This window comes from Ornithorhynchus anatinus, chromosome 5, assembly GCF_004115215.2.
Source record: "Ornithorhynchus anatinus isolate Pmale09 chromosome 5, mOrnAna1.pri.v4, whole genome shotgun sequence".
Classification (NCBI taxonomy): Eukaryota; Metazoa; Chordata; class Mammalia; order Monotremata; family Ornithorhynchidae; genus Ornithorhynchus; species Ornithorhynchus anatinus.
This window is the reverse complement of record NC_041732.1, coordinates 60,287,132-60,300,507: the sequence shown is the minus strand read 5'-3', so window position 1 is coordinate 60,300,507 and position 13,376 is coordinate 60,287,132. Positions and strand designations below refer to the sequence as shown.

The following is a 13,376-nucleotide window of genomic DNA, read 5'->3' as shown; positions in this document are numbered from 1 at the left end:
AGTCCCTGACCTGCATAAGATTCACAGTCTCAGGAAAAGACAGGTATTTAATAATCCTCATTTACAGATGAGGAAACGAAGGCACAGATAAATTTCTTTAATTAAGGAGGGGGAAGGAAGGAACAAGAGGGAGAACAGAAGGAAGGGAAGGAGGAGCTAAGCAGGATCTCTACCGCCAGTTCCCAGCTCCTCCCACCATCTCCCCTAAGTGGAGACAGGACCAGCCCTGTGGATCTGATCCTGGGAGACACCGCGTGTGGACTGACCTTTCTTCTTCCATTGCAGCCGCTGTCGACTACCTGGCCAAGAACGTGAGCCTGTCCACCCAGCGTAGAATGAAGCTGGGCGAACACTCCGCGGTTCTGGGGCTCCTGCCCGTGGAGACGGGCCAGGCCTACTGAGGAGCCCCCCTGGGGGATTCCGGCCATGCCCATCCCTCTGGGATCGACCTATCGCCACCACCACCATCGCCACCACCAGCATTCCAGAGACCCACCTCTACCAAGCCCTCCCATCCCCACTCCTTCCTCCATCTGAATCCAAATCAACAGCAACTCCACCCCACACCTGAGCTACCGAGGAGGCTGGGTGGAGGCGGGGCCGAGATGGGCAAGAGACTCTCCGGGAACCCCAGTTTCTTCCTGATCAATCCCTGAGCTACATCTCCCCAAGCCGCAACCTTGCCCAAGGCCTGAGATGTGGAATAACTTTACTGCCACCCTCTGGCCTCACCCTTTCCCCTTTGTTCCCCCTTCCTGCTGGATTGCAGAAAGCTCTTAAAAATTTACCCTTGTTTTAGGCAACTGGCAGGACCCCCAGTGGACTGGAAGGGGGAATGTTTAAGCTCTTCTGCGTACAATACCCACACATATACATAGATACACTTTGTAAATGGTGAGCTTGAAGAGCACAGGGAAACTAAGATGAGAACAGTGGTTTCGAGTGTGGGACCACAGAACTCTTTGGACCAAATGAAAGTCGCGGGGACCAAGGCAGCTTTTCCCTAGAAGAATTGGGAGTAGAGGTATGATCAAAGGGAGTGATTGACCGTTAACCCAGTAGTCCACCCTAGTTGATTCAAGTGAGTCATCGCAAAAGCAGGACTTTTATGAATAATAGTTGGGGTTGAGTGGGTTGAGAGCAGGAAGGCAGGGAAGGTGGGAGGGTTTGCCAAAGGCCCAACTCAGACATTCCACCAGGGAGTCACTTAAACCCTGGTCAGTAGGTGGGGGCAGGATGCTTGGGTTCTCTCCAAGACTGCCGGGGGCAGGAGATGAGGTGGGGAGGGTCAGGGAGCAGAGGTCACACTGTCACACTGGCCGGGTGGTGAGAGTACTACAGCACTGGCCAGATGTGACAGTGGAAAGCCTCGGTTCCCTGCTTCAGGGGCCCCTTTGGGTTGACCGTAGAGCCTCTCGTGATTGTATTGTTCTCGCAACCTGTTGGCTCATTGATAAGCAAACAAGCTCCGGTGAGGGAGCCTCAGAAACCTCCATCCCTCTGGACCACCGATGAGGCTGCCTGAGACCAACTATGGCTTGAATTTCATCTCCCATCAGCACTAACCTGGACTAGCCTAGACACTCAGGATCTTACTCAATTTGCTTCCTGAAGGACCACCGCCCCCCGGCCCTCTCCCATCTCTTAAAAAGACCCTCTTCCCTCTACTCCCTTTCTTTAATTCTCTCTACTCTTCCTCCCAGCTCAACATGGCAGCACAGGCCCTCTCTAGGGAGATCTCTACTAGTAAGTTTGTTTTTTCTAAAACACATTGCCCTCAGATTACAGTCTCCACTCCCTGCCCTCCAGTTCTGCCCTGGACCCCAGGGTTCCTTAACCCCAGCTGCCTCCAGGAAATCAGCCGGACGATCCCTAAGCAGGTAGGCTTTGTGTAGGCTCCAGCTCCACTGCTAAATGGCTGATTCCCCGTTAGAGGGTGGGGTGACAGAAATCACCTGCCTTCCTGTATCTCTGCTCTCCAGACATCAGGCATCTTCCCTCTCCCAGCCTCTCAGGCCGGATGGGCATAGTTGCCTGGTCGAAGAAATAGCTAGAGTTGGCTGATGTACTATGATACTCTGAAGCCTGCATTAGATGAACAGACTGGGAGTCTCCAGTCACGAAGTCTGCTTCTTCATTACCTTCTGCAACTACTTCTGCAAATCCCATCCAATCATTTTCCTTCCTGAAGGGAGCTCCAGAGGAACTCCAGACTCCTCCCCTCCCCTCTGTTAGGGCTTGTCACCATCATCATCAATCGGTGGCGATCCGGCAATGTGAGGTATTCAACCAGGTAGGAATGGCCACCCTGTCTCTGAATGGATTTTTCTGAATCCCCTTCCCCACATGACTTAAATTAATCAACAGTCCAAACCTCTCCCCATTTGGCTCTCACTCCCTCTTCTCCTCAGTCAATTAGAAGTTGGTCTGGGAAAAGGATTGGCCTAGGCTTCACTCTAAACCCCTTCATGAAGGAATCTCTAAAGGTCACTGTTGTTCTTCCATGGTGGAAAGCTGATGATAACCTCCTTGGAGGTCCACCATCCATGAAAGATTCTGATTAGCGTCCCATCACCCAACTGAATATCCTTACCGTCCTCAGCCAAATCTAACTTGAAACTTCACCAGAATGGTGGGGTGGGGATCAGGGGAAAGAGATGTCAGGCCAAATAGAATAAAGTATCCGTGGAAGGTCAGTCAGAAAATCAATCAGATGGCCCCTAAACCACCCAAGGGAGATTGTTTTCTGTTCAAAAGGATCTCTGGAGAAGGTGGGTTCCGCATCCTCTTTCAAGCACCAATTCCAATATCCGGCAACTCCGATCAGCTAGGGGTTCTTTCTTAGGCTCAAGTCATTCTTCAGTTGCATCGCTGAATGGCCAATCCTTCCCCAGAATATTGAGTATTTCTGGGGACCGACAGCACGAGACCCTCCCTCGGTTTCACACCTCTACTGTTTCTAGTTCTAAAATATGGTAAAGGACACAGAAGAAGGATGCTCCAAACCTAGAAATACCTCATCCGCAGAATTAAATGGAAAGGAGTCTAACTCTGGCCTCCCATAGCTAGACAGACACTTTGTGCCCAGACCCACCGCGCCATTTCTCAAGAAGATTGACCAGTTCCCTGTAACTGCAAATCCTCCAAGTACGGCCCATTCAGATAGAAAATACTTCCTTTCTGACCCAACCCTCTGCCTCATTTGCTCCTAGATGTGTGTGTGTGTGTGTGTGTGTGTGTATGTATGTGTGTATGTATGCATCCAGAGCTCCTTCTCTAGAAGGCAGCTGTCAAACTGGTGAAAGGAAGTCAAGGGGCATCAACGTAGTTGAGCACCAGAAAGTGGTGAGGCAACCTTTAGTTGGGTTCATCTTTGAGCCTTATCAAGAGGGAGCACACTCAAACTAGATTTGCCAATGTAGAAGTCCACACTCTACAACCTCTCCTGTAAATAGAGTTCCTAGAGAAATAAGGAAAAATCCCTTCCTCTTGCAACTAGCTATTCTCTGACCCTGTCCCTGAGGTTACTTTTCTGAGGCTCATTGTACATTAGTCAGAAACTTGGTCATGTACATTAGTCAGAAACTTGGTCATGTGCTGTATGTTTATAGAAAGTCGATTTTTTTTTTTATACTAAAAGCCACAGTGAGTGATGTGCTAGTGCAAAGAGGCGAAATGTAGAAATCTGCATAGCGTGTGTTTTAAAGACTTCATTCCAGGACTGTTTTTGTTTCCTTTAAAAAATTCTTTAAAAAAAAAGTGACATTAATGTATGGAAACCAAGCTATGTTTTTGTTTTTCCGAAATCGCCCATCTCCGTTCTTCTGAAAAAGGAAGGGGGTGGGGGAAGAGAGGAGAAGAGGAGATTGGGGGTGGAGAGCGTGTGGGAGACAGCCACTCGGCGGCCAAGTGGCAAGGTGAGACTGACACCCCTGCTCTTGACCTGGATCAGGCAGGGCAGATGGTGGAGGCTGCAGGGACCAGGCTGAGACCAGATGCCACGGGACCAAAGTCAAAGCTGTTTGGAGTTGTTTTTACCACGTGGAGGTATTCTGCTATTGTGATTCTGGGACAGCCCCTTGCTCAGGAATCCAGAATTCCCCATTCTCCTGAATTAAAGACATTTTCCGGGCCACCTCTCTTCAGTCCACCCTCCTGGCCCCACACCAGAACTGAGGACTTTGGGAATGGATTCGTCCTGTGTCCTCCTGGAACCGATGGGGAGAACGTAAATCGGGACCAAAGTGGTTGTCTCCTCATCGCTTTCCGTCACCCAGCGGCTCAGCCAGCGCCTGCTGCTCAGAGACTTTGTGTATTTAACGCTTCTAACCCATCATCTCTAACCGCTCCGTGGATCCACGTGGAGAATATCTACATAGCACTATATAGAGAGCATTCCTTCTTCCTGGGACCTGCGGAGATGTTGCTTCTGTGTTTGACTCATAGCCATTTTACTCCATGTGAAAGTGTGTGGGTGTTTGTGCGTGGGGGGGGGTGGGGTATGCTTGTGAGGAGGTGTGTGTGTGTGCGCGTGTGTGTGAGAGAGTGTTTAAATATAATCGCACCATAATTTATTCAGCTATATGGAGTAGTAGACTAGAAAGAGAAACTGGTATTTGCTTAAACTACCTGCTGCCTGTAGGTGTCCTCTCTGTAACTCAGGCATAACTGTTATACATTAAAGAAAAAAAGAAATTAAAAGCCACTTTGAAAGCCTGGTTTATTTCATTCACTTCACGTTGTTACTCCCAGGAAGGAGAAGCCAGACTGTGGGGTCTGTGGTCTAATGAAAGGGACATAGGTAAAGGGATGAACTCATATTTAGAATTCTCTTGTGCCCCCATGACCCTGGGCCCTGGTTTGCCTGCCATTTTGTCTTCAACATCTTAGAGACTGATTTCCTCACTGTCACCCACATGACTGCCAGTGAACAAGAGGCAAGAGCACAGGACTGGAAGACAGGAGACCTGGGTTCTAATGCTGGCTCTCATCCGCCTGCTGTGTGACTTTAAGCAAATTACTTGATTTCTCTGGGCCTCACTTTTCTAATCTGTGAAATGAGGATTAAATTCTCCACTCCTTTCCTTAAACTATGAGTCCCAAGTGGGACAGGAGCTGTGTCGGACCTGATTGTAATCTATGTACTATAACACATAGTGAGCACTTGATTTTCACTATTATTATCATCATCAACTAATAGCTCCTACTGGCATATAGTCAGTAGACTATTGTGAGCAATCAGAGTAACCAGAGCCCTGTACACTGGACAGTGTAGAAAATTACAAAAAAATGAGAGGAAATCATTCTCACCCTTGAGGACCTTATAGTCTATCGGGGAGGAGACAACTCACACGGCTCAGACACGGCCCATCAGGGTTGGGCAAAATATGACCTGTGGGACTTGAAGCAAGCTGCATATTGATTTACTCCAGTCAATGGGGTCCAAGCCATCAGAGGAAGGGTCCGTACTTCGGTCCAAAGTGGCTCCTTCCTGTCTTCAAGCCTGCTGCAGGTTGACAGTGGATTGTAGACTCTAGACTGTAAGCTCGTTCTGGGTAGAGACCATGTCTACCAACTCTGTTATATTTTACCCTCCTAAGCACTTTGAACAGTGCTCTGCACACAGCGAGTGACTAGTGGGAACATATTCCCAAGGACTAAACCTTGGCGGTTATCCACCCATGCTTAAAGCACTGGGTGCTCTTTGACCCTGTAGCACCCCTTCCTTCCCTTCAGTGGCCCCATTCCCCCAGAGGTGAGTGTCAGAGTAGAAGAAGCAGTAGAAGTTTTTATTAAGTGCTTAATGTGTGCAGAGCACTGTACTAAACACTGGGAAAGAGTGGCAGGGTCGTGCCAAAACAGGTAATTATTGATGGGGTACCTAGAGTGTAGCTAACCTGGGAAGGCTTCCTGGAAGAGCTAGGGTTCTTGTCGACTTCTGAAGAAGGAGGGCACTTTCAGCAGAGGAATAATTGTATGAAAGCTAGTAAGGATAATAACAATAATTACAGCTTTTGTTTGTTAAGGACTTACTATGTGTCATGCTCAGAACTAAGCAGTGGGATAGATACGAGATAATCGGATCAGATGCAGCTCCTGCAACTCATGGGACTCACAGTTAAAGTAGGAGGGAGAACAGCTACTGAATGCCCATTTCACAGATGAGGAAACGAAAGCACGGAGAAGTTAGGTGACTTGCCCACGGTCACACAGCAGACAAGTGGCAGAGCCGGGATTAGAACCCAGCTCCTCTGATTTCTAACTCTGTGTTCTTTCCCGAGGCCTCGCTGCTCTTCATATGGAATGGTGAATGCCAGACAGCTTCACTACTCAGTACAGATGGTGATCAAGCCTAATGGCAAGAGAGGGAACTTGCCATTCTAGCTGAAAATGACCATTCGAGCAGCCCCAGATACAGCCTTAGAACTTTCCTCTTTGATGGGCCAGAGGGATGGGCTCGGCTGGATGGGAAAGATGACATTTGTCTGGAAAATGCAGCTGATCGTGGCCATCTGGGAATTGGAGGGCAATGCGGGACCATTCTGTCCTCTGTGTCTCCACTCCCTCTCTCCATTCCCAATCTGTGCTTCCATGTTCCTTTAACGCCACTATCCAGAGAGTCAGTGTCGAGGACAGGGAAAGGAGCTGGTGGCTGGGGTGAGTTGAGCCCCCATCCGCTCGCTGCTGATGAGCAGTGAATCTTCTCCACTCCCCCGGGAAGCAGGAAATGTGCCTATTGCTACATTGTACTCTCCCAAGCACGTAGTACAATGCCTTGCACACAGTAAGCACTCAATAAATACAATTGAATAAATGAATGAAGACCCTCTTTCCCTCACCAAAGTTCTGCTCTTCTCCTACTCCAGCAGCCTGTTCAGTGAACCACATGTAGTAACCTATCAGCCTGGCCCTGTCCTGCCCAGAATCCAGTAATTCAAGCACCAATATGTCATTTCCCCATTACTAATAATATTTGTTAAGCACTTACTATGTGCCAAGTATTGTGCTAAGAACAAGGTAGATTCAAGATCATTGACAGACACCATTCCTGCTCCCACATGGGGCTCACAGTCCAAGTTCATTCTTTCAATCGTATTTATTGAGCGCTTACTGTGTGCAGGCCACTGTAATGAGCGCTTACAAAGTACAATTCAGCACCCAAGAGAGACAATCCCTGCTCCCAACGGCCACACAGTCTAGAAGCGGGGAGACAGGCACCCAAACAAGTAAACCGGCATCAATAGCATCAATATAAACAGAATTAAAGATAGATACACATCAATATAAATAGAATTATAAATATGTACAAACGTACACAAGTGCTTCTGCCGGGGAGGGTGGACTAAAGGGAGCAATTCGGGGTGATGGGGAGGGGAGAGGGAGCAGAGGAAAAGGAGGGCTGAGTCTAGGACGATGCTGCAAACATCTCAATTCTAAAAGAATGCAAAGTATAATAATAATGGCATTTTTTAAGTGCTTACTATGTGCCAGGCACTGTACTTACCTTGGGCAAGTCACTTAACTTCTCTGTGCTTCAGTTACCTCATCTGTAGAACAGGGATTAAGACTATGAGCCCCATGTGGGAAAGGAACTGAGTCCAACCTGATCACCTCAGTCTTAGAACAAGCTTAGAAATCCCAAGTAAGAGGGAGAACAGGTATCGAATCCCCATTTTAAGGTAAGGAAACTGAGGAACGGAGATATTAACTGACTTGTCCAAGGTCACACAGCAGGCAAATGGTCTTCGACTTCAAGGTGAGTTTTAGGGGATCACATTATCCAAATCTGCTAGAGCAGCTGCAGCCTGAGGTAGGAAGTGATGGGACCTTTTGGAGCCTCTCACTTCAGTTTCCCGTTCGCAAGTGGCTCAGAGGGCAGCAACCCTCTCCTCTCTCCTGTCCTAGGAATGGCCAAAGAACGCCATCCCTTCTACACCCTAAGCTCCTTGTGGACAGGGAATATGTCTTCCAACTCTTTTGTACTGTACTCTCCCCAGCCCTCTGCACACAGTCAGAACTCAAATACCACTAACTGACTAATTGATACTTCCCACTGTCAAAGCTAATGACATTTCAGGTCCACTGTCCCCTGCAAGGGCCAACTGCAGATTCAGAATAATAACAACAATGATAATAATAATGGTGGTATTTTTTAAGCATTTACTATGTGCCAGGCACTGTTCTAAGTGCTGAAGTAGGTATAAAGTTATCAGGTTGTCCCATGTGTGGTGCACCGTGTTAATCCCCATTTTACAGATGAGGTAACTGAGGCACAGAGAAGTTAAGTGACTTGCTCAAAGTCACCCAGCTGACAAGTGGCCAACCTGGGATTAGAGCCCACGACCTCTGACTCCCAGGCCCGGGCTCTTTCCACTAAGCCACACTGCTTCTACAGAACCATTTGTCAAGATCATTCTGGCAAAATCCTGCTTTGCCCCGGATTGGATCACGGGTCTTTGGTCTGAATGAGATAGATAATATACAGTTTTCCAGTACTCTTTGGCCATGGAGGCTTAGCCTTCGAGTTCCAGCTAGTCATAGGCAAGAAAAAAAAAGGATTTTTCTTGTTGGTTTTCCAAAACTGCAATCCCATACTGCCGGTGACTGGATGCAATAGAGATGCTTGAGCAGCACTGAGGTGCCTTCAAGAGGAATCTGGGGAGGGATTTGGAATTTAGGGGATCAGTGCCTCTTGAGAGAAACCTGGCTCAAGCTGAGCCAGGAATAGAAGGGTCTGGGAAACAGCACTCCTTACCCATTCCCAGCCCCTCACCCCTCCTTGGTGCCCAGCTGCCTGGAAAATACTGAGGAGACCTCCTTCCGGATCCAGTCAGCCGGGGATGAGGGCCTGCAGATTTCCGGCTGGAAGAGGCCCCATTCGGGGAGGGCTTAAGGTTCCATTCCTTCCTTGGAATTTCGGGTGGTTCCAAAATGTTCAGAGATTTGTAACCTTACAAAAACACGTTGTCCCAAGCAGCTGCTGGAGAGGAGGGATTCTAACTCCGGCTTGGAGCTTAGATAGGAAGCAGTGGGGCAGGGGATTGAATTGTTGCACCTGGACTATATCGCCGTTTCCATTAGGCAACATAGTCCGGCAGAAAATCCACATAAGCCGTAATGGACTGTAATCTGTAGTACTGACGGAGCACCAGACACAGCCATATGGTTTTTTTTAACTTGTTTTTTTTCCCCTTAAATGGTATTTAAGTGTTTACCATGTACCAGGCACTGCAACAAACACTGGAGTAGATATAAGCTAATTAGTTCCTTGTCCCAAATGGGCTTCACAGTCTTAATCCTCATTTTACCGATGAGGTAATGGAGGCACAGAGAAATTAAGTGACTTGCCCAAGGTCACACAGCAGAAAAGTGGCAGAAATAGGATTAGAACCCAGGTCCTTCTGACTCCCAGGTCCATGCTCTATCACACTAGAGCATTCTGCTTCACTGTGTATGATAGAACATGTATTTATATGAGTTAGGCTTAAGAATGGCCTATATCTGACAAGGATATATGTATATACTTCAGTATTGTTATTTTTACTTATATCTGACTTCAAGGCCCTTCTTTGCTTATTCTAGGGTCGTGAGTCCCGTGAGGGCCAGGGCTTGGGTATTAAAGTTTTATTAACAACACACCTCCTCCAAGAGGCCTTTCCCAACTAAGCCTTCTTTTCCTCTTCTCTAACTTCTGTGTCACCCACACACTTGGATTTTCACCCTTTATTTACCCCACAACACCTATGTATATAACCATATTTATATTAATGTCTTTCCTTATCACCCCCTCCAGACTCTAAGCTCCTAGTGGTCAGGGAATGTGTCTACCAACTCTATTATATTGTACTCTCCCCAAACACTAAGTACAGTGAACGCACACTGTAAGCACTCAAATGTGATTGACAGGACTTAATTTTCTCCTGTGTACTTGTATCTCCATCAATTGCACAGTAATGTTTGCAGTAACAGCCTGCAACTTGTAAGGGAGTTTCCTATTGCTTTTCCAGAGGTTCCGAAACATAACCTTAATAAAAACATGCACATCTAAGGAAAAGTTTCTCCGTGATAACTGAACTTTCAAGGAGCGTAACCCAGTTGCATCATGGGGAATACCTCATGGGATGCTACCTTCTCTCTACTTCAGCTTAGTGCAATGCTTGGAATAATATTATATAATACTTGATAATATAATAATAATTAGGCCCTCTGTGGGTAACTTTAAAGACAGTTAGAATATGTGGGTTGAATGAAAGATGAGTTAAGGATAACACCACGGTTATGGACTTGTGAGACAGGAAGGGTAGTGGTACGGTCCAGAGTGATGAGAAAGTCATGGGGAAGACAGAGTTTGGGTGGAAAGATAAGGAGTTTTGTTTTGGACATTTTAAGTTTGAGGTGTAAGAGGAATATACAAAATAGAGATAACTGAAGGAAGGAGGAAATGTGAGACTTTAGAGAGACCAGGGCGGCAGATGTAGATCTGGGAATCATCCACATAGCGATGGAAGTTGGAGCCAGGAAGATGAGCTCTCCAAGGGAACCCTCACGGAAACCCAATTCTTTAGGGGATGTGGAAATGCTGAAGTGGCAGAAACGGGATGGAGGGATGAGAGATTAATCAGAGAAGGCCTCCTGGAGGAGATGTAGTTTCAGAAGACCTTTGAAGATGGGGAGGGCAGTGGTCTGGTGGATATGAGGCGGAGGAGAGCTCCAGGCAGGAGGAAGGGCATAAGCAAGGTGGGGGGGGTGGTCATTGAAGACTGATTGACAGCTACACTGCCAACTTCTAAATCAAGCTGCTTCCCCAGTTCAACAAGAAGTGTGGTTCTCTGCTCAGGGGCCTCTGCCTCACCTTGAAAATCTAACACAAACAGTGAGAAGAGCTTCTCGATGATCCAATCCTTGTTGATTGCTAAATCTCAAGCCGATCAAACAGTCAATCAATAGTGATTATTGACTGTTGGGTGCAGAGCATTTTCCAAGTGCTTAGGAAAGTACAATAAAGCAGAGTTGGTAGATGTGAAACCCTGCCCACCAGGAGCTTTAGTAAACAGGGGGAGGTAGATAAGGGAACAGGGAGGAATTTATTGTCCTGCAGCAATTGGTCACTAAGGTGGGACTGGTTGGGCTTTTTTTTTAAATGACATTTGTTAAGAGCTTGCTATGTTCCAGGCACTGTACTAATCACTGAGTTTATGTCTGGGGTTATGCCCCTGGGGTGGTCATATTGTGGGGTGGTTGGAACATGGGGTGTAGGGCACGTCCCAAGTTCCAACTACCCCACAAATACAACCACCCCAGGGACATAACCTCAGGCATATATTGCTATTATCATGGTATATTCTAAGCACTTACTATGTGCCTAGCACTGCTCTAAGCACTGTGGTAAATACAAGTGAATCAGGTTAGATATAGTCCGTCCTATTTGGGGTGCTAAGTAGGAGGGAAAGCAGGCATTGAATCTTCATTTTAAAGTTGGGGAAACTGAGGCAGGGAGTAATTATGTGCCCTGTCCAAGGTCATATACCAGGCAACTGGCAGAACCAGGATTAGAACTCAAGTCTTCTGACTCCCAGGACTGGAATCTTTCCACCAGGCTATGCTACTGCCCTATGATATAGAGTTTGGAATTTTTTTTTGAGTTCCACCTAATTTAATCCAAATGTTTTTGTTTTTATTGAGTAGTGATCTAGCATAGGGTTCTCACTTCAATACCAAGAATTGGATGCTATTTACATTTTAAATCAATCGGTGAGTATGTAATGACTACCCATAGTGCAGAACTCTGTACTAAGCACTAAGCACTTGGGAATGTACAATAAATGTCCCCCTGCCCTCACAGAGCTTGCAGTCAGAAAGAAAATATTTATAAATGACAATGGGAGGAAGAACAAGGATGTAACAGGAAGTAGTATGATTGGCACTGGAATCTGACACACATATTAGGCAAGTTTGTTTTGTCGGGAGTTGTGATGTCTTGTTCTTTTAGTCACCTGCACCATTTGCAATACCGGAAAGGAGTTATATTCCCAAGATACCCCGGTCAAGCAGATTTCATAGTATTGTGATTCACAAAAAGTAAAGTTCTATTAAAGCTGATATTTATGAACTATCTGAAATTTTTGGGATCTCAGTCTAAGAATCCAAAGGAGTTCTGAGGTTGACCTGGGGGCTCTGGTCCACTCTAAGGAGGGACAGAGCTGACCTTGGGGATTCTAGACCGAGCCAAACTCTGAATGTGCCCAACTCTCTGAAGCAGACAAAGAAACAATCAGAACTGGTAGACTGTGAAGCGGTATGGCCTAGTGGAAAGATCCCGGGCCCGGGAGTCAGAGGATCTGAGTTCTAATTCCAGCTCTGCCATTTGTCTGCTATGTTATTTCAGATAACTTCTCCATGCCTCAGTTTCCTCATTGGTAAAATGGGGATTCAATACCTGATCTTCCTCCTACTGAGACTGTGAGCCCCATGTGTTACAGGGACTTGAGCTTAAACTGTAACTTTTACATACTAAAGTGCTTGACACATAGTACGCACTTAAATGCCATCCCCAATTAAACTGGTTTTTTAGATCTCTATTTTCATTTTGTGTTTGTGAGGGGGTAGTGGGGAAAATAGGGATTTTAGTGGGAGATGAGAACTGGAGATTGAAGGTCTAAAAGCCACTGTTGCAAAACTGTTCAGCCCTAACTAGAAACTAAGGAACTTCACTTCTCTGGGACTCAGTTACCTCATCTGTCAAATGGGAATTTAGACAGTGAGCCCCATGTGGGAGAGGGATTGGGTACAACCCACTTTGCTTGTATCAGTCCTGATGCTTAGTACAGAACCTGGCACACAGTGAGTGCTTAACACAGTGAGAAGCAGCGTGGCTCAGTGGAAAGAGCACGGGCTTTGGAGTCAGAGTTCATGGGTTCGAATTCCGGCTCGGCCACTTGTCAGCTGGGTGACTTTGGGCAAGTCACTTAACTTCTCTGTGCCTCAGTTACCTCATCTGTAAAATGGGGATTAAGACTGTGAGCCCCATGTGGGATAACCTGATTCCCCTGTGACTACCCCAGCGCTTAGAATAGTGCTCGGCACATAGTAAGCGCTTAACACATACCAACATTATTAACAAATACCATCAACATTAACAACTCTCAGGCCTTGTCAGAGGCCAGGAGAGAGTGAGTTTGGGAGTCCAGCACAAACACTGTGGAGGTGCTGGGAACTGGGCCCCTATGCCTAGTTCTTACCCAGATTTTTAAAAAAGAATAAAAACTGATACAAGTTGACCTTAGCTTTATGATCAAGTTACATAGCTTATAAATTATACTATAATTTATGTTATAAACTAATACTCTGTTGTGACTTTTCTACTCCAGCCTCTTTTA

The 13,376-nt window shown here is 46.6% G+C and overlaps 1 protein-coding gene across 2 annotated transcripts in view; it reads left to right on the top strand.

The window, feature by feature from the left end:
- The window catches only part of PAX7 (paired box 7), a 181,958-nt gene extending 180,664 nt beyond the window's left edge, over positions 1-1,294 (top strand). For both annotated transcript variants that reach the window (XM_029064452.2, XM_029064451.2), the window contains exon 9: positions 286-1,294. In XM_029064452.2, the coding sequence (XP_028920285.1) occupies positions 286-401 (116 nt within the window). In that variant the 3' untranslated portion in view covers positions 402-1,294. The remainder of the gene's footprint in view (positions 1-285) is intronic.
- The last annotated feature ends 12,082 nt before the right edge of the window (positions 1,295-13,376 follow it).